This window comes from Manacus candei, unplaced genomic scaffold, assembly GCF_025592945.1.
Source record: "Manacus candei isolate 608988 ecotype Guabito, Panama unplaced genomic scaffold, ASM2559294v1 h1tg000086l, whole genome shotgun sequence".
Taxonomy (NCBI): domain Eukaryota; kingdom Metazoa; phylum Chordata; class Aves; order Passeriformes; family Pipridae; genus Manacus; species Manacus candei.
The window spans coordinates 3570374-3595214 of NW_026138134.1; the positions used below are offsets into that span (position 1 = coordinate 3570374).

The window sequence follows — 24841 nt, forward strand, 5'->3', positions numbered from 1 at the left end:
GGGTGGAAAATTGTTCCCTTGTTGCCTGAAATTTCACCATTTGAAACATCTCCCCCTTTCTGCGCTCTCCTGTTGGAGCCACTCTACTCTGAATACTCACCAAGCCAGCACCAAAGCGAGAGCGGCTCTATTTCTGAAGAGCCAAGGACATTTAGCTGGGCTGGGGAAGACCTGGGGCCAAATCCCTTATAAAAACTAATTATACACCCAGCAGAAGAGCTGCAAAAACGAAAGCCAGCCCAGCCTGGCCTGAGGAAGAAGGATTCTGTGTGGGCTGGGGGATGAGGGCAGCACAGGGACCGCAGGTCACAGCACTCCCTGGGATGAGTCTCCTCCTGCTCCTAAAAGCAGCATCCTCAAGACAAGTGAACTTTCCAGAGAGCCAAGCCAAGAATGCTCACACGTTCTGTAAGTGAAGATGACGAAAAAGACATTTTTCAAGGGGGGAAAAACATGCAGGAAAATTTCCAAGCAGGTCCATAAGAGCTATAAGCATCACACCTATTCCCCTGAGACAACTCCACACATGGCACTTCCCAGCACTCTCTCCATTCACAGCTCTACCACAGGGCTATAAATCCACTGGCTTTGGCTGAAGTTGCTCTGGTTTTACAGCAGCTTAAGCCAGCAGAGAGTGAGCTGGGGAACTGTGATCCAAACACTGGGGTGCTCACCCTTAACTCAGTCCAACGGCATCAGGGGTTTTCAACCTGGGTTGGAGTTGAAGGTAGGATTAACACCCAGCATCTTCAATCTCCCAGCCATCAGCTTGTATCCCAGCTTTAGTTTTCTACTGAAAACATCATTTCTTGCTCTATTTAATCACCGCAAGGTCATTTCAGTGACAGTTGCCAGCATCCAAGCCAAGGAACCTGAGGAGCAGAGCCCTGTCCTGCCGACCAGATAAAAGGAGGAGATGCTGGGTTTCATTTCCTTGTTTTCAATTGAGAGGTGCCCACCTCGGTGTGCAGATTAAGGTGTGGGTGGGCCGATGTCAGCCCCCCGTGGGCTGAGATGGGAAGCTGCCGCTTGCTCTGCTCATCAGGAGCCCCGAGGAGAGAAATTGCATAGTTCTCCCTGCGGCCCTCTGCCCACCTCGAACCAATTTCTGCTCCTTTTAATTCAATTCAGCTCCTCCTGACCTTGGTTGGCTGGAGTTGCAGAGTTTCTCTCAACAGATAGCACCAATTACAGAGGTGTGAAAATGGAAGGCTTTCAATTCGGAGAACAAACCCAAGAAACTGGGACTTTATTGAACTGAGAAATGGGGGGTGGGAAAGGGGGAGCAGGCAGGGGCACGGGCTCGGAACTATCACCTGGACTCGCTCTAAAAACCAAATGCCGTGGTTGTTCCCTCCGTGGGGGAAGGTGAAGGTATTCCCAGGGGCTGGGATGGCAAATGCCACGAGAGGCGCAGGTTCAGGTGTGCAGGGGCAATGGCACCCGGGGATGAGGGACACAAAACCCCTTGGCTGCATCCCCGGCTCACGCCTCGCTCATTAGCGGCTCCAAGCCGGCACGTTCACGTGCAGCCCCCGACAGGCTCATTCCAACCCCTCAAAATCAGATCCGACAGATCTGACACAAGCTGAGCTTGCTTCCCCGCAGCAGATCCAGGCTGGATTGACTCTGCAGCATCTGCAGCCTGATCCGTCCATTTGGCACAGCGGCACCTCCATCCACACCACGCTGTCTGTCCACCCACAAAGCCAGGGCCAGCCAAGGACTGCAGGTCAAGCCTCTGCAGACCCCAGTGGCAGCACAAGCCCAGTCAGATCCAGGTGGGAGGGCTCTGGAAGGATGGCAGAGCTGACTGCCTCAGCAGAGAGATCAGCACACGGACAGACTGTATAAAAACTGCACAGTACAGCCTGTGATGATCAGAGAGTCCCCAGACAAAAGCGGGAATGTTCAGTTCATGGGAAGGAGACAGAGATAAGCACTTCCCTGGGCTGAGCTCACTGAAGCTCTTTGCCCAACATGCCCTGATGCTAAAAAAAAAAATAATAAAACTAAAGTAAGAAGTCCTAGATGCCTAGGATAGAAAATGGGGTTACTCTCACGTGAAACAGCACCACCGAGTATGGCCCCCACCATCTCTGGATACCTCCAGGTACCTCCTGGGCTGCAAGGATGCAAAAAAGCTTCCCCCAGACCTGAAAACTCCCCTCCCCAGTCCTGTCTCCACCTGACTGGTCAGACCACCTCCACCAGCACAACGCCCATGTGCCAACCAAACCCAGGACCTCCCTTTGATCCCAGACAGTTTAGACTTCTCCTCACCCCTGGAGGGTTCAAGGCCAGGGTGGACAGGCCTTGGAGTAACCTGGTCTAGTGGAAGGTGTCCCTGCCTATGTCAGGGAGGTGGGGATGAGATGGGCTTTAAGGTGCCTTCCAACCCAAACCATTCTGTGATTCGATGATTCCCTACCCTGATGAGGAGAACCTCACGCTGCAAAGCTCTGCCTCTTCCAGACCAGCACACGAAGAGCAAGAGGGTCCTCTCAGTCTGAATTTTGGGCAAGTGCCCGTCTGGTTGGCACATCTGAGCTGGCTCAACATCCCCTTTTCAGAGTCTCAGAGCTGGGGGGCCACCAAAATGAAGAGGTGGCTCTCTCGTGCCTCTGTCCCAAGAGCTGCCACGACTCGTCAGGACTCGGAGCAGCTCGGAGGTGTGTGGTTTCAAAGCCAGTGCAGCACCTCCTGCATCTCCAGCCAAGCTGTGACCACAGCTCCACCGGCACTGCCCATAAATCCTCCAGCCCGGTAAACAGCCGAATTACGTCGCCCCGCCATTGCTTAGCTGCTTTTGACACTAATTGCTTTGCGGAGTGTGTGCAACTGGCAACACCTTATTAAAAGTGAAATATATTATACTGTCCACTTATTGCAGCTTTATAAAGATAAAGTATCCCGAGGATACGGAAGGGCTGGCAAAGGCATCGGCTCTCGGCCTCGAGCGGCCGGCGGAGGCTGCAGCGCACAAAGGCAACACGGGGCAGGCACTGGCGGGGCAAATTCATGCTCTCCTTTAAATTCCAAAGAGTATTTCCATGTGGAGACCAGGAGCGCACTTGAGAATTTCTCCTCTGTTCATCTCCCGCTTTCAGCTCAGAGATCATCGTCCTCAAACCTCAGGGGAAGACAGGCAAAGGTGCAACGCCAAAGGGCAGGGGGGGTCAATCACGTGCTGCCCTCCTGCCAACTTCGAGAGGAGCAGAGGGTGCCTCTCAACTTAAAAATCAGACTAATCATGAATTCGCATTTTCCTACCCCCAAACATCGCTGCCTGAACTGTGGTACAGCCTCTCCTGCTGGTGACACTGAACGGAGCATCCGTGGCTCTGACAGTCACACAAGAGCAATCCCAAGAGCCCTGTGATGCTCCACCTCCGTGCCAGCCCAGCACAGGGATTTTAGCACCCCATGTGTTGATCCTGCACTTTCTCCTGCGTTTCTCAGAGGAGGAAGCCAAACCCCACTGCTTCACAAGGAGAAACGTGCAGAAACCTCCACTTCAGATTTGGAGCTACAGCAAGGACACGTCTTTTAACACGTGTCTCTGCACATGCCTCAGGCAAGTCATTTTCCCTCTTTATTCCTTGGCTTCCCTGTCTACAAAAACAGGTACAACGAAATTTCTCTGTGAAGTGTTTTAAGATCTACTGGAAACAACCACTGTGCAAGAGTGAGACCTGATAGCACCAAGTCTCAGTAATAAACGTTTTGATCCAGCCCCCCCTGGCCTCGTCTCACCAGGTAATTTTGGAAGAATTTTGGGTTTATTTTGAATTGATAGGCTATTTCTGGTTGGGAACATGACAGACAGGAGGAAAGCAGGCACAGGGGATGCCATCAAAGGCACTTCTGCAGCCTGCAGTGCTCACAAAGAGGTGGCAAGCAGGGAGGGCACAGAAAACCCACCTACCTGGGGGGAAAATCAGCTTTTGGGGACCTATTTTCAATAAAATGGAGATATTCCTCAGGTACATCACAGAATTTATGACATCTATATCTCTCCTGGACCGTGGAGAGTACAGATGCTCTTATTTATCACGAAGTGGTCATCTCCCATGTGGCAGAGACAACAGACCCACCTCCCACCAGCCCACGTGGTGCAGAAACATTGCCTGCATCATGCTTGGATTCCTGAAGGAAACTGCATGTCCTAAGCAACAGATTTCAAATAACCAGAGTCTTTGGTTCAACAAGTTCAAATCCGAGCAGGATCAATACCTTCTCACTCCTGAGGTATCAGCAGGTAATTGGGTATCGTGCAGTGGTGAGTAACCTAGTTTGCTCAGAAACTGCAAACTTTAATCTTCATCCATTCCTGGTACATAGAATAGCGAGGGAGGAACAGATCAAAGGAGAACAGATCAAATTCAGCTGCATTTGGACCCAGATTGCAGAAAAAAGGACTCATTCTTAAGCAAAATGGCTCAGGCTTCTAAGGTTCAACATCTTGAGGGGACTCAAGTACAACAGAACACTGGGAATTTTCCATCTCTCCAGTGCAGCCACCTGCGGCCCCAGCACTGCCTTCCTTGGGTTTAGGCTGCTCCTGACACCCCGACTTGGCACCAGAGCCCTCTCCAATTTCACACAGCAGCATCTGAGCACCCCGGCCTCTCCAAACGTCTGTGTCCTATTTCAGCTCATGGACTCCCACCCCAGCCCTCTCCCCACTGTCCCTTTCCCAACCCTGCCACGCCCATGGCACCAGCCCTGCTGTGACCTCTGGTGAGGGCGAGGAGACACTCCAAGCTGGAAGGTCCCACCTGGCTGTAAGAAGTTGCCACGCCAGCCACGGAAAGGAGAGGCAGCAAGGTAGAGAGAGGGCAGAGAGAGCCAGAAAAGCACCGGGGGCAGCAGAACGACCTGTGTGACAGATTTCCCTGCCCATCAAAGCTAACTTTGCTCAGAGGTTTTGACATCTGATTAATTACGTGGCGCTGGCTCCGCTCAAAAGCCCGAGTTTCCGGCAGCCCTCACCTTTCATCCTCGCAGCGCTTGGCGGCCGATCCCGCTCCCCCGGTGCCAGCAGGGGAGGGGACGGCAGGAGGCTGGCTTTGCCAAAAGTCCTGGCCCATCCCTGGGAGGAAGGAGATAAGGAGGGCAAGGGACAGCTTGGGAAAGAGCCCCTTTGTCTGCAGAGCCTTTTGTCACCAGGAGATAGAAGGAGGCTGCGTGGCGCTGACATTTCGGTGACCAAATTAAAATGCGCCGCCACGGAAACTAAATGTCATTAGCCTCATTAGAAGTGATCGCATTAAAATAAGCAGCAACAACAACAAAAATAAAATTGAAGTGGAAATTAGCCAAAGCCGTTAAATAAAATAAATAAACGGGGAGATGCGGCGGGGACGGCGCAGCCGATGCCGATGGACTGGACTGCTGAGTTGGGAAGGAGCACGGTGGGAGCAGCCAAGGTCTCCGTGGGCTCTGCTGCCACCCAGGAATGCGACAGGACAGGACCACTGGTGGTGTGGCCCCAAATGTAGCTGCCTGGTCAGGACAAGTCTATGGGATCTAAGTCTACGGGGTCTTTGGGGCTCCATTTCCAGACAGTTCCAGGACGCACAGATGGACTTTAAGGACCTTCATGTCCATGTCCCCTGGGGCTGGTGCTGCAGGCAGTGCTTGGTCAGCACCTCTGCACCATGAGAGATGAGCCCTGTGTGCGCTGCTCCAACAGGAAGGTTTTTTAGCAGCATCCAGGTTTCCCTCGGATGCTTCCCATTCAATTACTGGCCAACACCAAGTGCATTTGGTTTATGTGCTGTGACAGGACCGCCATGCAAGGTGGAAGGCTTGGTGAAAGAAGTGCTGCTTTGACCTTGTAAAGAGAGGAATTTTTCCTCTAACCCCTCTTGCTATGCAAACGCCATTTCCTCTGGGGCGGGAGAAGTCATCAGAAGGCCCTTGCAAGATCCTGCTTATGACAGAGCAGATTTGAAAGCCCAGAGATCTCCTTCCCCCTCCTTCCCTTCTGTCAAAAATTATAATCATCATTTTCCAGCTTGCTGAACAATCAAAGTGTGGCCTATATTCGCTGGAGCTCCTTCCACATGCCGCATGCATAGCAACAAGTCCAGGAAACAAAAGCCAGAAGTAAACAGTTGGGTGAGAGGAGGCGAAGGGCTGGCAGGGGGACAGCAGAGAAACGCTGCTCAGAGAGCACGTGTGGGGCACAGGCAGCCTGGCTCAGCCCAGTCTCACCACTCTGGAGCTGCCCAGAGGGCCAGAGCCCCACGTGAAGACCTCTTCTTCCATCCTCTGCAAGGAGCATGGGAAGAAACACGCCTGGGAAGTTTGGTTAGTGGACATGGCAGTGGTGCTGCTGCACCAGAAGGAAGCCCAAGCCCTCCTGCTGCAGGTTCAGCTTATCCTCATGCAGCTGAGGAGCCATGAGGAGCAATCCACGGGGTGAGCCACGAAGGACAAAGCCATGTGAAGCACAGGTAACCCCAGCTGCCCCCTGGGAAGCCCATATCCTCTGGATAACCAGCTCTGGTCAACACAACAGACTGGCTTTGCTGCCCAGTGGTCTGAGAGGACAAGGTCCAGTCCCAGCATCCCACCCTGAAGCACAGAGCCCTCAGGGAATCTTGCTGGGCTGCCCCTTCCCTGCACTTTGCATCCCTCTCCAGTCTCCAGAGCTGTCAATCCAGCACTTTTCACTAGCGCTGAATTCACAGAAAAGTAAACCTAAAAATATCTCCTCTTTTCCCCCCTTCCTTTGCCTCATCTCACACGTGTTCCAGGCGCACATGATTCTGCCGCACAGGCAACAGGTTCAACTTCCCCAAAACACCTCCTCCCAAGGAGGTGGCTCTCAACATCAGTGGGTCCCTGCAGGTATCTGAGTGTCCCAAACCACTGCCCCTGCCACCCCACACCCTCTGAGCCCAAGCTGGGACTAGAGGGAGAGCCCACCAGCTCCCGCTCAGCCAGACCCCAGGATACCTGGGCTCACGCATCCGTCGGTTCACAAGGGCAATGCACCCCCTGCCATTCCTACCTCTCCAAACCTAACAAGCCACCTTGCTTGGTCACCCTTAGGGGGTGATAACACAGTCCCAGAGCTTTTAAAACCAGGCAGGAAAGTGTTTCTTTCCTCTAAGCATGAAACGAAGAGGAGTTCCCTGGAAAAACCCACCCACGGAGCAGCAAGTGTCAAAGCCACCTCTGTTATGTGCTGTTGCTGCGTTGGTAATTATAAGTACCGTGCCTTCATTAGGGAGAGATGACTGGGAGGCAAAGAGATTTGCAGCAAAGCTGTTATTATTTTTAAGTTTAAACAAAGAGGAGAAGTGTGACAGCTGAGATCATTCCCCACCCTACACACACCAGCAGCTGAGAGCATCTCAGGGGATGTTCAGGCCAGAAGGGAAGGAGGTTTTGCTTAACTGAGGAGCACAAAGGACAGGGCTGCAAAACTGAGGGTGACCACAGGGTCATGAAGGATGTTACAGATAAAAACCCAGAAGTTTTCCTCTATCCTCACCTGACTGCAGCAAAAAGATCCTCCTGGATACTCAGCTCCCCCCCAAAATGTGCCGAGGTTCATCCACAGCTCCCCAACAGCCTCACTCAGCGACTTTGGTTTCCAACCAAGCAAAGCACAAACTTCAAATTGCATATTCAAGTGTAAAATACGAACACAGCTGTTTATGCAGCTCGAAATTCGCCATAACCAAATATTCAAGCCTTTGGAGAAGATTTTCAAAGGCGCCAGTTAAGGCACACAGCTCCCATCGGTGCCTTTGAAACGTTTCTTCCCTTTTCAGTTTTTCACAGGGATTCGCACCAGCAAAAGCTCCTCCACCCGGCCGTCTGCAACCTCGGAATGCACAAAGCAGAGGCTGTCAAAGAGAAGCTGCTGGAAAACGCAAAGCAAGGTTCAGCACTTTGGGGCATCCTGAAAGGCAGCTGCCGGAGCCACTGGCCCTGAAACCCGCAGCCCCCAGAGCAAATTGTTCTGGAAACTCGCACCGTGGGGATTTGCACGGAGTGAGAGCTGTGTGTGCCTGGTCTCCCGTCACGCTCCCTCACCACGTCATCTGGGAATGACAGCAAGTGCTGCTCCTCCCCAGCAGAATAAAACATCCTCCAAGAGACCTATGCCAGCTTTCTCCCTGTCCCAAGAGCCGCAGGGCGGAGGAATCACCTTCTGTCAGGGAATCTACAACCCATGTGACAGGCAGAGGAGGAGCAGGCAGTGTTTTTGGGCTGATGCCCACCAGTGCAGGCTCCTCATCCTGCTGGGACCTCTTCCCCAGCACCTCTGACTCGGGGAGGACTGATGGCTGCAGTGCCTGATCCACACCTACCCCCGGCCTTCGGGAGAGCACAGAAAATCGCTTTAAGTCCCTCTTGCTCGTATTGAAATGGCACTAAAGCAGAACTAATGTGCTCCAGGTACTTATTCTCGGGCTTAGTTGCAGGGATCAGCAGCCCTCCACCACCCCCGCTGGAAAGAGGTGATGGCCACATCACAGGCTGTGGGGAACGTGTGTTCCTGCAGCAGGGACTCTCTTAGGAAGGGATGGAAAGGTGTTTTTGACACCTGCAATGCCTGTTTTGTAAATGCAGATGGGTTTTACAACCACCACCAAATGCAGGCTGCCCAAGCAAGGTTGGGGTTGCACAGACAGGATCTCTGGGAGGATGCAGAAAGCAGGTCCTGGGTGCAAGGGGTGATGGCAGAGCACTGGGGGACTCGCCAAGCTCTGCAAGCTTTATCTTGATCCCAGTGCTTGGGAGCAGCAAAAAACAGGATTGTCCATCTCATCCCGAGCTGCCAGATTTCTGACCTCTGAAAGGAGCTGCTGCCATGACAAGTAATTTCCCCAAGCCAGCAAGGCAGCGATATAAATGTCTGAAGAAGCTGATGAGCATTGATTTTTGCCACCTGTAGAGCCATGATGTCACACCATAACTGCAGATTAGCCAAATATACTCCCCCCAGCCCCAAATTCACTCTCCAGTGCATCACAGCCCACCTTCATCTCAAAACAGCAGCACCCACAATGCCCAGCAGTTCAAAGCATTTGCCAACAGCTTGACAATTAAATTACCCAGTCACCTCCCTGTCCTGCTGTGCTGGGCTCATTAAAAATCCTCAGCATCCTTCCCATCAGAGAACCCACCTCAGAGAGCAACCCATGTCCAGGAACCCGCCTCCCCCAAGGCACCGGGTGACAACAGCATTAAGCCTTCGAAATTATTTTAGATAGAAACTTGTCTTACAGAGAAATAAAAAGCTGCAGAGTAAGACTCTCTCTATGACCAGAGGGGTCAGGGTTTCATTATTGCATTAACCTTTCATGTCTTTAGATTCCACAAGAGTAAATTGGTAACGAGACGACATGAGCCCCAATGGGAAAAATGCATCTTTCCTAACAAAAATAAGAGAAGGGGGGAAGGACAGAGGTGGGAGCAAAAGAAAGAGGAAAAACTGGCAAATAAGCTATTACAGCTAATAATAACTTTGTGGTGCTATTTTCTGCAGGAGCCTTCAAGTTGTGATGTTTCCCTTCACTCTAATTACACCTTCTAAAAGCAGGTTCCCTTCTCACTTTAACCACCCCGTGCGAAACTCCCGCAGGATTCGGATAAAAACGGAAAGGGAAGGAGTTTGCACTTCAAAACAGCCTCTGCATATCCCAGGGGAGCGTCACCTGCGTAAAACACTTGGGATCACGCCCGCAAATAATAAACAGCCCCAAAAAACCACTTTGGGAAGGTGAAGGCTCCAAGGGGCAGCAGGGAACATCCGACTTCCCTCAGCCATCCATGACTTTGCCAACATGACTTGTGTTCCAGCCCACGGCAGTGAAACCATGACTGAAATCAATGCTGGGGCAGGCTGGGCAGGGAGGGAAAACATCCAACCTCTGCAAGCCTTGGAAAAATAAAAAGGATAGGAGACGTTCAAACCCAGTGCTTTGAGGCAGAGGGTGACTAGTGTGGGGCAGGAAGGCAAAGCATCAAGCAGCCCAGTGCACTGGAATATTTCCCTTCCTCTAATGCAGGCAGAAGGTTTCTGCTGATGGATTAAAGGCTGAACCCAGACAAGCAAAGTGCTGGGCTGGTTTGGTTCAGGGGACACGCAAACCAAAGCAGATATTGCTTCTTAATAGAAGTAAGAAGGGAAAGCTACAACTGCATAAATGCGGATCAAGAAGCCTCTCCTAAGTTAGCAGGGGCTTAAATGCACAGGCATTTTCCTTCCCTGGCACACAGAGGCCAGAGCCAGCCCAGGCCGTGGGCCAAACAGCCACATCCCAAGGAAACTGCAGCAGGGCACTGGCAAACAGCAAATGTGCCGTGTCAGGTCCCTGCCAGCCCCTGCAGCTTAAGGACATCTTGATGACAGCCCATCAAGTGTCACACATCCTCCCACTTGGCCTGCACGGCTGCCTTCCATCCACTTCTTTGCAATTTCAGCCCAGAGAACGTCGTGAAAGAGCCAAGGCTCTACTCAGCTCAGTGCTGGTGAGGCACATCTGCCCCCACACCAATCTTGCTCTGTCCCCTATCTTGCTCAAGAGCTTATTTTCAATAAAAAACCCCCTTTGCATTCACAAAATTCAGGCAGCTCTCGCAGCAGTCACACTATTATTCATCCTCGTGCTCACGTGCTAAACTATAAGTGCACCATTTTGGTTTCAGGTGCTGCTGAGGAGCTCGAGGCTCTGCTGTCAGGGGTCCTCCCTGCCAGCCAACCAGCCAATGCTCTCCCCAGGGAACAGCACTGACCCCAGGGCTACCACACATCCCATCCCCCTGCAATCCCACAGACCATCAGTGGCACCCAGCCCCAGGCCAGGGACCCCTGTAGCCGCTGATCACTCCAGCTGCAGCGTGACAGCAGGATGTGGATGGTCCCATGGCAGAAGCCTCCACAAGCAAGTTTTAGCCCTCGTGTTCAGCACAGTTGTGGAAAGGGCTGCTTTCCAGCTGTGACAGAGCCAGCCTCTCCCCAGCCACACACACCAACCCCGCACAGCAAAGCGCTGGAACTAAACCACGGGAAGCTGCTGAAATTCCAGCCGTGCCTCTCCCTGCCCTCCCGAGCCCAACAGAATTCTCGCCGGCAGTCAGGAAAAACACATGTTGGGTTAAGATCAGATCCGAGCCTGGCCGCCCATTCCCCATCTGCTTGCACAGGGACAGCAATCTTTTCAGCTGCTAAAAGTGCACATCATCATCATCATCATCAAAAATACCCCGGTGACTTCCTCCCCCCGGCGTTCAGCTCCTCGTCCTCCCCCACCGCCCTCCCGAGGATGCAGCGCAGGGCTGCGCTCGCTGCCCCGCGAGCACCAGCACGGAGCCGGCACTGGGTCCAACCCCGGCATCTCCCCCTTCATCCTCCCCCGGCAAGCCACGGGGACGAGGCCAACCCCCATTTCGGGAGCCACCTGCTCGGCTCGTGGAGGTTGCGGCGCCCACACGGTCCCCCCGGGTGCCCAGATCGGGGCGGGGGGGTCCATTTTCACTTTGCAAAAGCGGGCGAGGGGTCGGCACCCGAGTCTGCCCGGCAGGAAGCAGGGAAGCGCAGGGAACAGCGTGACAGCTCTCAAACGAGAGAGGGCACAGCAGGTGCCCAACTCTGAAGGGAGAAAAAACTGCGTGACCCCACCATTTAGAGCCGAGGGGACGGACCCTGCCCAGCTGTGCGATCCCAGCTGCAGGGACCGGCACTGCTCGGGTACCAGCGGCTCGTTGCCCACCTGGGGGTCCAGCACGGCTCTCTAAAAACCCCCTCACTGTGAGCCCTGGGCAATTCCCTGCTGCAGAGCAACTCGCTGCCTGGCTGCGTGTGCGCGCCCGTGCGCAATGGGCACCAAGTCCGGGTCCCCCGCGCACACCCCGCTCGGCTTTCCCACCCTGCGAGCCCACAGCCCCCCCATCCGCCGGAGAAAAAGCTCTTCGCGCTACCTGGGATGAAGAGCAGGGCAGTGGTGGCCGTGAAGACGATCCAGCAGGCAGGATGGTACATCTTGGAGCTGCGGTAGGCGAGCGGCTGATTTGCTTGCTGCTTGCTGCTGCCGCCGCTGCTTCCGTCTGCGCTGAATTCTGAGCAGGTTTAAATCCAATGTTTGCAGAGGGAGGGAGACTGAGTTAGTGAGCTGGAGAGAGAGAGAGAGACGGGAGCAGGCAGTCAGTGTCTCTGCTTTCCCCTTGCACACGCACACACACACACACACAACTAGCAGAAGGAGCACCAGGCTCCGTGCGTGCACAGGGAGCGCAGACCTCCTACCAGGCACCCATTGGTTCAGGATGCTGACTGACACACGCACACTTGCTCTTCTGCGGGTTTCACTCCGCAGCCAGGGAGTTAAATGCAGGCATCGACCCCCCGAGCATCCCTCCCAGCACCAGCTGGTGCCCGGGATGGAGGGAGCAGCCCTGCACGGGGACAGGCACAGTCCCACCGACTCCTCCTGCACCAGCCGCCTGCAAAGCGGAATTTTTTGTCCCCCACGCTGGAGCCGAGTGGTGGGGCAGCCCCAGGCTCACCCTGCTCTCTGCTCCCCTCCCTGGGAAGGCACCAGCAGCTCTGCCTGCTGCTGCGAGGCAAACCAGGGAGCAATCCAAGCTTTTTAGCATGAGTGGGTGTTTTTCGCACAAAATCTCTGAAGCCGAGAAGCAATCTTGCCTGTGCATCCCAACCAGAGACATATTTTCCCTTCAGCAGCTCACAGAGCCCCCAAAAGATGTCGAGCTCAGGGTACCTGCTCCTACCTGAGCAGACCCCCTAACTTGACATCGTCCTGTTCCCACCCAGGCCAAGGAGTTTTCCTCAGGTTCTCCTTCCAGTCGGCCACAGTTTTCCCCACAATCCCTCCTGTCCCCCAGATCTCCCCTTGGCACGTTACCACGCCCCTGCTGAGCCCTGAGCATCCCCCAGTGCAGGGCATCAACAGCTGCCCCTGCCATGTCCCTTCCTCCCATGGCCACCCCACATCAAAGCATTTGCCAGCAAGGGCTTGAGTTTGCTGCATTGCCAATAGAAACAAAAACAAAAACAGGTTGCAAAGGTAAGCTTCCCAAAGAAACAGCACTTATTTTTGACATTTTGTAAACAAAAAGATGCTTCTTATTTTGCATTCATTTACTTATTTTGCACTCACTGTGTTAAACTCTAAGCATTTTTTAACGCTTAAAGTAATATGTTGGGTTTTGTTCAAAACAATCTCTTTCCCCACCAACTCAGGGCTCAAGGTCTTTTTTTTAAGTTCCAGGCCAGCCCAAGAGCACTTTCAGCCCAATACTTTGGACTTCCAGCTAACCCACCACAGCTTTTTGGCACCAGCGGCCACAAACTCCTCCACATCCCAGGGTTTCATCTGCTCCTCATCTTAGTGTCTGTGCCATTCTACCTGGGCATGCTCTCACCATCCCTGGATGCCCAGGACACACCACTTTCCTGGATTCTTTTCCCTCAAGACCCCTTTTTGCATTAAACCATCATCACAGGGAGTGTCTGGATAAGGGACACTCTGCACTGGGTGTGCACAAATCCCAAAGGATGATGCATCCACACATTAATTCCCCCAGCCTGCTACAGACCTGGGACCAGAGCAGCCACCAAACACCTGGCATCCAAATCCAGCCACAAAACCCTGATCATTCCCCCTCCTTCCTGTCTTTCTTTCCCCCATTTCTCTCCCCTACTTGTTTCAGCTCAACGCAGACTAATCACAGAGACGGCCACCACATCCCCCTCCATGCACATCCCTCTTATCCTGCATTATCTCCATTCAAAGCAGCACCAGAAGGAGCAGGAATAGTGGGTTTGGTGCACAAAGCCACATCCATCATGCTCTGGAAGGAGTTCCCTCGCCCAGCAAGGGATGGAAGCCAAGAACACACCACCAGGACAAACGTTCTCCAGCTTTTAGCCACTAATGGCTCTTCATTTTCTGCTCTGTATGACTGAACTACAAGTTTTAACTCAACCATATTCCCACAATATCTGCTGTCCCATCACCTGCATCTTTAGGAATATGCTGAAGGAAACATGACTAAGGACTGTGCTCCTTTAAAAGTTATGTTGTTTGCAGTAACCCTGACCTCAGAAAGAGCTAAATCATCTGATTTTTGCACAAGCACTGAGCAAAAACCAACAAGCCCAGTGTCTCCCTCAGCTTGAGATGAGGATGGGATATTTCTGTCCTGAATCTCCCTTTAATTGACACCCCAACAACCGCCATCAAGTGAATTTATCCTTTGCTTCATAAGTATTTTGGGAAAACAGCTGCAAGAAAGCATTTGGGATTTCCCAGGGCTGCGAGGCATGTGGCTGCATCCTTCAAGGCCAGCCCAGGGCAGGGACATCTGTGCCCTGAGGGGACTGAGCAGCTCTGGGGCTCAGCTGAACCCTCTGGCTGCAGCTCGTTCTCCCAAACCCACACAGCGAGCTCTGAATCCACCCAAGGCATAAAGAAATAAAGTTATCCCAGAGAAACTAAAGGAAACGAACAAAGAAATCATTTCTAATTAACAGAAATGTTTGATGGACTCAGAACAAACATGTTGCTCTGCTTTCAAAACCTGAGTTGAAAAGCTATATTTGGGTAAATTTCAAAACAACACATTCTTACTTTTTTTTCCCCTCCCACCACAGTTTTTCCCATATGCTTTTTTTTTTTTTTTCCTTTTTTCACCTGGCAATGATTATTACCCAAATCCAGCACACACTTAGCTGCTCTCCTTACATCTATTTTGGCCAATTAGGCTGGCACCCAAATTGCCAAGTGCAGGTCTGAGGGTGACCTCGGACCAGACCTTTGGTGCATTGATGCCTTTACCTTCCCATCTGCAAAATGGGAACAAACGTGCTTTGATCAGGCAAACAAATCCCTCACTGCTCACCAGCTTTGCAGGACTGACCAGCCACTGGCCTGTTTCGTTTGTTTGATTTCCAAGACACATAATAAAAAGGTGTATAAATATGTATTTAGCTGGTGGAGCTTTTCTGGGATATTTGGGGTTGTTTGCTTTTCAGTATCAAGCAGAGAATCTAAAATGCATATTTAGATTTGACAGGCAGCACCCGATCTGAGAGGAGACATTATGGTCCGCTGGGCACATTTAGACATGATTTTTGTGTGTATTTTGAGAGGTTTTTTTCCCCAGCTGTCTCAATGCATATTCACATCTGGGACCAGACTAGTCTCTGGGGGAAATAACACATTTCCAGCGAAGCAGAGGTTTCCTCACCCTCTCCTTGTGCAGCCAGGGAGAGGGGGGCAGAGCACCCCAGAAGCAGGAGCACAGGGCGAGGAGCAGCCCTGCTCCCATCACAGATGCTCCATCGTGATGTCCAGCCACGCCCCCCCAGGTCCCAGGCACCAAAGCAGCCTCCCCTGGGGTGATCCCAGCTGGTGGACGTGATCCCTCCACAGAGTCCTGCATGACCACGCACACACAGCTCTGTCTCCCTGCTCCTCCGGGCCCCGAGGCCACAGCCCTTGTCCTGGCCACCTGCCCACCCTCCTTCCCAAACCCAGCATCCCACAGCCTGTGCACCCACCTCCACGGAGCCCCCTAACCCAGACCAGTCCAAGGGAACTGGATGGCACCTCTCCACAGGGCTGGGGCTTTGCAAGGAGCCCCAGTGCTGCCCTGATGGGTGTCTGCTCCCCTCAGACTGTGGTGAGCAGGAAGGGAAGCAGGAGGGCTGGGGTGGGCAGGAGGGGAAGCAGGAGGATTGTGGTGGGCAAGAAAGGGTGCAGGCGGGCTAGGATGGGGAGGATGGGGTGCAGGAGGGTTGGGATGGCCAGGAAGGGGTGCAGGAGGGTTGGGATGGCCAGGAAGGGAAGCAGGAAGGTTGGGCTGGGCAGGAAGGGGTGCAAGAGGGCTGTGGTGGGCAGGAAGGGGTGCAGGAGGGTTGTGATGCGCAGGAAGGGGTGCAGGAGGGTTGTGATGGGGAGGAAGGGGGGGTGAAGGAGGGTTGAGATGGGAAGGATGGGTGGCAGGAGGGCTGTGGTGGGCAGGATGGGGTGCAGGAAGGTTGTGGTGGTGGGCAGGAAGGGGTGCAGGAGGGTTGGGGTGGGCAGGATGGGTGGCAGACGGCTCCAGGGGAACAGAAAGTACCCCAAACCAGCCGTGCCTGTGGTTTCACCCCCTGCCCTCTCTGCAGTGCCCGCCCCAGCAGCCCCCACAACCTCCTCCCGCCCCCCTCCCTCCTTCCTGTCCCCTCCCTCGGGGTGTGTGTGTGTGTGTGTGTGCTGTGCTGAATGAAAGGCTACCCTTTTCTCCTTGACATCTTGTTAGAATGTGAATACAACAGCTATTGATTTGCATTTCGTGCAAGTAGAGAAAAAAAAAAAAGCTTTTTTTTTCTTTTTTTTCCTTTTCCTTTTTTTTTTTTTTTTTAAGACTCTCTGAACTCAAAGCTCCTTCAGGAATAAACAGGCTGGATGGGGCTTGGAGCAACCTGGTGCAGTGGAAGGTGTCCCTGCCCATGGCAGGGAGTTAGAATGAGCTATTTAAGGTCCCTTCCAACCCAAACCATTCAGTGATTCTACAAATGAAGCACCAGCCTCCCCAACCTCTGCATGGAGAGCATCAGGACCACCTGACCATCCTCCCCCAAAGTGGTGCTTCATCCCTACAGTGAATTACCCCAGGCTGGGCCAGCAGCACCCACACAGCTCCATGGGGAAGGCAAATTGAGAACGATTAAGCTGGACAAGGCAACTAAATTAGCAGGAAAAGCCAAGGGAGAAGCAGGTAGCACTGCTCACCTCTTGAGGTTTGCATTGCCATCACTCAGGCTCCTTCCACACGAGTCCCCAACCATTGTGACACAGACACCAACTGTCCTGCTGCCCCCTTCCCTGGGGAGAACATCCTCAAAACCAGGGCAAGCAAACCCAGCAAACAGGGATGCTCCAGGGGAGAGAAACCCAGGGAGGGAAATTGGGGTGCTGGCAGGAGTGGGTGAGGGTGAACAGCTCTCCATCACCCACCACGGCGGGGTGCTGGGGGGATTAATTAGCGTTTGTAAAGCACTTTGAAGATAAAGTCGGGCTGCGGGAGAGCTCGGAACTGGGAAGGAGCTGGAGGTGGGGACAGGAGACCCCAGCACGGTGTGGTTTCTTATCTGGTGCACAAGCTGCAGCCCTGGCTGGGCGGGTTCACATGAAAGGCAGAACGGGAAAATTTCTGCAGCGTGGAAAAAAAAGAAAAATCAAGCTCATGCTGCTTGGGAAAAATGAGTGAGAGGGAGATGAAAAGATGGGATCTAAGTCTCTAAAAGCTGGAGAGACCTGCTATTGATTCTGGCTTGGGAAGAAGGGGCCTGAACAAGAGCTGGTGTGTTGTTAAGTGCACTTATCTCGTCTTGTTAGATGGCAGAACGGGGCCAGATGGACAGGGTACTAATTCCCGTCAAGAATCATTACAGTCGTGTGCTGGATGAGGCACCTCCAAAGGCTCCCTGTGAGCAGTGGCAAACATGGCAGCACCATGAGGTCGGGACACCCCCCCGAGGTCCCTGGGCAACCTATTCCAGTGCTTGAGCACCACTTCCCTAAAACAGCTTCGTTACATTTAAAGAGAATTTCTTGTACCGTAATTTGTGTCCGTTGCCTCGTGCCCTCTCTGGGCACTCCTGAGAAGAGCCCAACCTCCTGTACACCCCCAGGTACTCCCAGACACCCCCCCAAAAACCAAAACACCCATCCCCCAGAGCACCCCATCTCCTGGAGAAATCCTCATGGGAAGAAGGCTGGTGGGAAAAGCCTGTGAGGGAGTTTGCTCCCCTCCTCAGCCGTCAGGAGGATGGGCCCGTGCCAGGGAGTGATGAAACACAAGATACCCTCACACAGATCTTTGATCATAGTAATTATCCCTTGTTGTCGTGTACAAAACATTATCTCCACGCAGACATCAAATTCCTTCTGTACCACCCCCGATCTCCACACACACCCCACTGCTCCTGGCTCCCCATCCCATCAGCTCTGAACACACTCTCGCCAGCACCAGGGCAGGATTCCCTTCTCCCAGTCAATGGGTTGGAAACGAAGAGGTTTTTTTTGTCTGCCTCCCTTTGATCAAAACGACTGAACATCGGGGGAAAAGGAAAGAAAACAAGGTAGAAATGATGCATCCCTGATCCATAAGCAGGAGATGGTTCAAGGATAAACTCAGGCATTGCTCACTGGCTGTGTGCTGCTGGGGGTTGGATTTTCTGTTCTTTTTATTTTTTTAAGAGCGAGAGAGAAAGAAAACATTTTTTTAAGCTTTGCTCCTTTTCATTTTTCTCCGAGTTCAGTGGCTTTCCTCGTCAAGCCTCTGTAGCTCAGGTAAGAACAGAGGGCTCCAGATTAAAGAGCAACACAGCAGCAAGCAGAAGCCGTCAAGATAACAGAGAGGACAAAGTCAGGAAAGACAAAGGAGGGAAGTCTGCTTTCTGCAAGATTCCCACTTGCAGCTTTTATGTAGATTACTCCAGAAACGAGGACCAAGCTGCACATTTCAGACTCTGATCCCAACTCCCTCCGCCTGGACACGGGGATCCGGGACAGCAAACTGCATCAGGAGCCATGGTCTCGGCAGCAGGGCCCTCACAGACATTTAATACACCCTGGATTTTTATAGATCCCTGGGTGGGTGGACAGACAGACAGCACGCTAGACTGACAGCTCTAAATACCTCTCTGCACGAGCGTGGGCAGCATCCAAGCGTGGTGCCTCCTGCCAGAGCAGCTCACGTGCCGGCAAAAATCCCAGGCGTGCAGCTCGTCCCCGCCCTCACTCCTCTCCCAAGGCACCCAGCGAGACATGGGTTGGGAGAAGGAGTTGGTTTCATCACCCCCGATGCCAACAAGGGCCCACCAGCTGCTTCCTGCAGCACCACCCACCATGGGATGCAGTACTCCCTCTCCTCCCTCGGCTGTGAGGTGTCCAACCCTAACGCTTCTCCTTGGAACCAAAACCAACCTGCAAGTTGGGAGAAGATTTGCCTGGAGCCCCACTGCAAAGCCAGGCACCCCACAGACTGAGGGCTCAGCAGGGTCCACGTGTCCTTTGAATGTGACTCCAGCACTGACATACTCCGAGAGTCCAGGGAGGTTCTCCGAGGAAACCTTCCCTGCCGACTTGTTTATAGATCTATTCTTAGCTCCACTTGGACTCATTGCAGAAGCAGCAAGGAGCCTTTCATCCCCTGACCCTGAAGCACCTTAAAGAATATGAGCTGAGCCTCGAGGAGAGAAAATATTGTCCTCTCTGTTAGACCTCTGACAGAGGGGTCAACCCACAGATGAGGCCAGGAAGATGGGCAGCAGGCCAGCAAGAGGAGCAGGGAATAGCAAATAGGCAGGAGAGACTTTAGATGTGCACAAGGCAAGAGGCTGCCCATGGACAGCTTGGGAAAGATGAGCACACGAGGTGCATCAGAAATTGGATGAATTGGGAGGGCTCAAAGGGCAGCAGCACCAAGTCCAGCTGGAGACCCCCAACAAGGGGATGAGAGACGTCCTTCCCCTCAACCAGGAGCAGCTTCTGGGAGCGTTCTGGTGCTCTGTCTGCTCCAGGTAGCACCCACAAACCCACTTCCCTCTGCATAAGGCACTAGGAGGTGGAAAATATGTGACCAAGATCCCATTTTCAACCAGGAGCAGGAGAAGGGAGGCTGGGTGGTGACAAACTCTGTGCAAATAGCTCCATCCTTGGGATGTTCCCAGGGAAAGGACATCCTGGAGGTTGTGAAGAAGCCACCAAACCACCATGTCCTCACTTTGCTCCTGGATGAAAACAACTGTATTTCCTTTGGGCCCTGTCCCAGAGTTGTGATGAGAACATCTCCTATTAAAGATGGGAGATGCTCATCACCCCTAATCTGGGGAGGGAGAGCAGGTGCCGGGAGAGGGGGCACTGCACCCTCGTGCAGCACAGAAAGGATTTTCCATATGCTGCCTGATCAGTTATATCAGTTTCTTAAAATGCTATTGCACAGATATTTCAGAGGCATCATGTAGTACCATCTGTTATGTTATATATTGCACCGAGCCCGGCCAATTTTCAGATCCTGTAATTTTATCTCCTCCATTTCATATGCGGCGCAGGCATTTTGCAAGAGGAGCCGGCGGGGAGCGGGAATCTGCACGGGAGGGATGGAGCGCGAGTAAATCGAGAGGCAAGGCCCGAAAATGGCAGCTCCCGCCCATCCCACACACTGCAAAGGAGTTTTGGGGCCTGCACCCCAACATTTTGGGCCAACCACCTCAGAGCAAGGCCTGCCTCGCCCAGGGCAGAGCGCAGCTCTCTCCGTCTCTCCCGCTGCATCCCTGACTCCGACAGCAACGCTGCGGGGTGGAGAGACGCCTCCGGCATCTCACAGATGTCCTTTTCCCTGCCTCCCCCAGCTTTTCCAGGCGGCACTGTGGTCCCCCCATTCCCCATGGCAGCGAGGAGCTGCACCCCGGCACGTCCTGCCACGCAAACCCATGTGGCAAGGGATGCTGCAGCAGGACAGCTCCGTGCCAGACTTATCCCCTCCCTTATTCCTCTTTCCAGGGAGCAGCAGGAGCAAGAGGAGCTGTTGGTGCAGCCAGCATGGGGCATGTGGACTCCCCATCCCTGGAAGAGTTCAAAGCCAGCTTGGAACAACCTGGTCTAGTGGAAGGTGTCCCTGCCCGTGGCAGGGGGTGGAACGAGGTGGGCTTTGAGGTCCCCTGCAACCCAAATAATTCTGTGATACCACTCTGCATCTTGGCCCCATTTAAGAGTCCATCAGGAAAACCCATCTCTGCTTTGTGGGGTGAGCAGTGACAGGCCCTGACAAGCATCATTAAGGCAAAACTCCCAAGTTATCCTCATGGATAACTCCATGCTGTAAGAGCAGAGAAAAGACCAGAGACCTAAAATAACCCCTGAGGTTACTGCAAAAAAGTTAACTGAAGCAGATGGGCAGAGCAGAGATTGGAAAGCTCTGTCCTCTAAGATAAAAAGTCACAAGCATTTGATTTTTAAAGTGAGTGCTTCCAACTCATCAGTCAGACACTGACACCGCTTTTATCAACTCCTTCCCAAGCGACAGCAAAGTTCGGTGCTGCTCTGCTCAATTTATTCTGATTTCATTAGGAAAAGAGACATTTAAAAAAAGCAGAAACCTTCCGATTTCCTGTGTTTTGCTGGCTCCCTCCTCTGGCACTTGGAAATATTTTTATTTTGTAATGGGTTTGGCCATGAAGTAATCGGAAACGTGTCCGGCGCTCTCCTTGGACCTGCTCTTCAAGACAAGCAAGTCTTGCTCTGACTCATCCTGTGCTGCCAGAGAACCTGTTTTTAAAAGCTTTTTGTACCCTTGCTGCAGTAATTAAAAGGAAAAGGAGAAGCCACCAGAAATATTACCCTTGTTACTGTCTAGTATTAAAAAAAGTAGTCAAACACCCTTGGAGAAAAGCGATGCCAAGCACAATTAGCAGCACTTGAGCACATCAATGTCACAACGACCACAGAGGAAGATGCAAGAACCTCAGAGCCAACCCTTCAGGTGTTTTCTGCCCAGAAAGAGTTCCCCCTGACCACCATTAATACGACATCACTTCAGATCTGGAAGCCCCAGGGCTTATTTTTCCACAGAGACACATTTTGTGGCTTTATTTGTTTTTTAAATGAAGATATGACCATCTCCCATGGAGACCTGGCACCGACTTGACAAAAGTTTTGGTGCCAAGCCTAAAAGTCTGCTTTCAGTTGCATTTCATTTTTCTCTTAGTTCATTAATAAGCATTTAATACCTCGGGTTTGTGTGCATTTAATATTCTCCCCAGTCCTTCAGTTTTTCATTTGAAAGGAATGATTCAAGTACTTTTTAAATATTATTTCGTTATTGTTCACAAAACACTTCTGACAGAAAACAGCATTTCCATTCTGGTTTAAAACTTGTAAACAGCCTTTCCCCTTTATAAAGGAATAAAGTGTGTTTATTCATCCACCAAATGCCAGCAAGCAGAGAGCTATGGGGAGCCTGTTAAGTCCGGGAACTTGGTGTTCAAAAATAATAAATAGTAATGCTGGTTTCTCCATCTTTCCTCCCAAGGTTTAAGGACTCTTGGCACCACTGCCCAGCTTGAGCATATAAGAACAGGTTCTGTATTAAAGCATGAGCTTAGTTTAAGGAGATTTATCCTTTTTCCCTTGGTCTGCAGCACCTGAATAACCTAATTGAGGGTTCTCTGCTATGGGTCATGTAATCTAAGCGGATAACTAACAGCAGAAGCAAGATTTGTTCCCAGAAGGAACTGAGGGTCTCATAGCAAGCACTTGACCTTCTGGTCATGGTCCTCTCCCTGCCCCAAAGGAAAATCTGAGCCCTCCAGAGTGGAGATGGATAGGGAAAAAGAAGGAGTTCAAAGCAGGAGGAGGGAAGTGTGATCAGAGCAGGGAGGAGGGTTGCCACTCCAAGGCTCTGCAAAATCACTAAACACCCTCAAATGCTGCTCCCTCCTTCCCCAGCACAGAACATTTCACATCTGGAGAGTTAATTCTGCCCGTCAGTCACTCCCCACACTGATCTGGAATACCCAGCCAGCTACAGGCTACATAAATATTGACAGGGTACAATCCTAAATAAATAGATCTGCTCAAACATTTGTATTGACCACTCTGAGAAGGCAAAACAAGCCCTGGGAGAGAGGGAGTTTCATCCAGTCCCAAATTGGATAAGCACAGATGCAGACAAGGCTCTGGGTAAAGCCCTTTGCTCATGTCCTAAACACCAGCTGGGAGATGAGGAGGGAAAGGAAAGCCCTGGAGAGACAAGGAGGCAAAATCCTTGCATGGGAATTATGCCTTGACAAGACATTTGTTTTTCTGGTTCTGTTGCCTTCTGGTCAAGTAACTTGAAAATTCAATAGTGTGCACAGAGAACTGGGGCAAGGGAGGAGAGGAAAGGCAGCGTGTTCCTCTGGGGACGATCAATCACAGGAGGAAGGCTGCCAAATCACCCTCGAGCTGCCCAAGTGTGTTTATGGATGAGATTAGAGAGCTCCTTCTGGGGATCAAAGGAAAGCTCTCCCCCAGGAGCATGCTTCCTTCAACTCCCAAATTCCCAGAGGACTCCTTTAGAAGCATCGCCCGCAAATATTTTCTCTGGGAGGGTCACAATCCCTTGAGACTCATTAAGGACCTTAAAAGAAAACAATGCTTAATTTGAGGGAATCTCACTTCATCCAGTTTCGAGTCACAACTACATGTGGATGGCAATGTTGTGCTATTTGGATGCACAGCCCTGAGTCTCAGTTTCTAACCCAAAAGGTGAGCGCTGGTGCATCACCACCACCCTGCGCTGTAATTAAACTGGAAATTCTCATTCAGAGTTTCAGCCCTTGTGCAGCCAATAGCATTCATCTCTCTGATACCAAGCCATGAAAAAATAATAACTACAACAGGAGCTTGCAGGAGAAAATGAGCATTGCAGGTCATCCGGTTTGGATCACCAGAGTTCAAACCCACCAGTGGCTGCAGCCTTGCAGTTCGTGGCCCCTGGTTATGGGAACTTGCCTATTTCATGAACTCCAAAAGCAATCCAAAGGAGAATCATTCTTCATAATTGTTTTTCAACTTCTCCTCCAGCTGGAGGAATAATGACTGCACAATTCTCCTAACAACATGATCATAATCTATCAGTTCTATGAACTATAGAATGAACCCAAAGAGATAATTGGTGCAGGCACTGAATGATAAACATGTCAGGATTATGATTTCTTTGCTTAAAAATGAAACGAAGATATGATTGGAAATGCCATGCTTGGGGAGTACGAGCAATATTCCCATGCTCCATCATCCAAATTAGTTTATAATTTGCATACACTTGTATTTTTAGGCATTGTTCGAAGGCAGGGGAGCTGTAAAACATTAAGATCCAAACACCATCAGACTTTGTCCTTCAATGGCACCTTCCCAGTAAAGATCCCGACGTGCGTCAGGAAGCCCCATTATCCCAGGAGCAGCTGCGGAGGTGCAGCTCTGCCTGGAGCCTCGGGGGGTTTATCACCTCCTTCCAGGGGGCTTTTACAGCCCCAGAGATTTGCTCTGAGAGCGAGGTGTGCACACACGCGCCAGCAGCAAGCTCAGCAGGCAATGAATTTTAGTGTTGCACCTTCCCGACGCTCCCAGAGGGACGACAAACCCAGGCTGACATTCAGCTCGTAACAAAACCCAAACCACAGCAAAATTCACCTGATTTCCATGTTTTTTACAAGCGCTGCTGCACAGCCCTCTGAGCTTAACGAACCACGGTGCTTTCTTGGGTTAAACATGAGGCAAAACCACCAACAACCCAAAGTGCCTTCACGGGCTGAGGGAGCCTCTGCCTCCCCTCCCTCCTGCAGTATTCAGCAGCAATGCAAAAGAAAAAGGGAGGGAAATGGGCATCTCCCAAAATCTGGGGAGGGGATATTTGGGCTCCAAGTCTGATTCACGCTCTCATCCTGTGCAAAGATGCCCCACATCCCACCAAAGCCCCCATTTTCCCTGCCCACAGAAGCCTTTGCAGCCCACGGGGACTCCTCGGGGAGCACTAGGTAGAAACAGGAGCCTGCTGAACCATGAAAGAGCAACTAACAGGTCCCTCTGCCTGTGACTGCTCCTGTCACTGCTCGGAAACCCCTCGGGGCTCCCTGTGGGAGCCACAGCCAGCCTGGCTGCTCATTCCATATGGCACCCATTAGCCTGTTGCTGGGATGGCACCGACGGCGCGTGGCAGGAGCCAGATGCCAGCCAGCCGTGCGTGGAGGCACCGCTTCCCCCGGACAGCCCTTCCTCCAAAGAGGATGGGGAGGAAGGAGAAACGTGGTCCTGCA

General features: G+C 52.1%; 1 protein-coding gene across 7 annotated transcripts in view; it reads right to left on the bottom strand.

The window, feature by feature from the left end:
• Positions 1–24841, bottom strand: part of OPCML (opioid binding protein/cell adhesion molecule like) — a 335600-nt gene that overhangs the window by 286475 nt on the left and 24284 nt on the right. For 2 of the 7 annotated variants that reach the window (XM_051812506.1, XM_051812505.1), the window contains one exon: positions 11953–12143. In XM_051812506.1, coding sequence (XP_051668466.1) covers positions 11953–12013 — 61 coding nt within the window. In that variant the 5' untranslated portion in view covers positions 12014–12143. The other 5 variants (XM_051812510.1, XM_051812507.1, XM_051812508.1 and 2 more) reach the window with 5 other exon arrangements.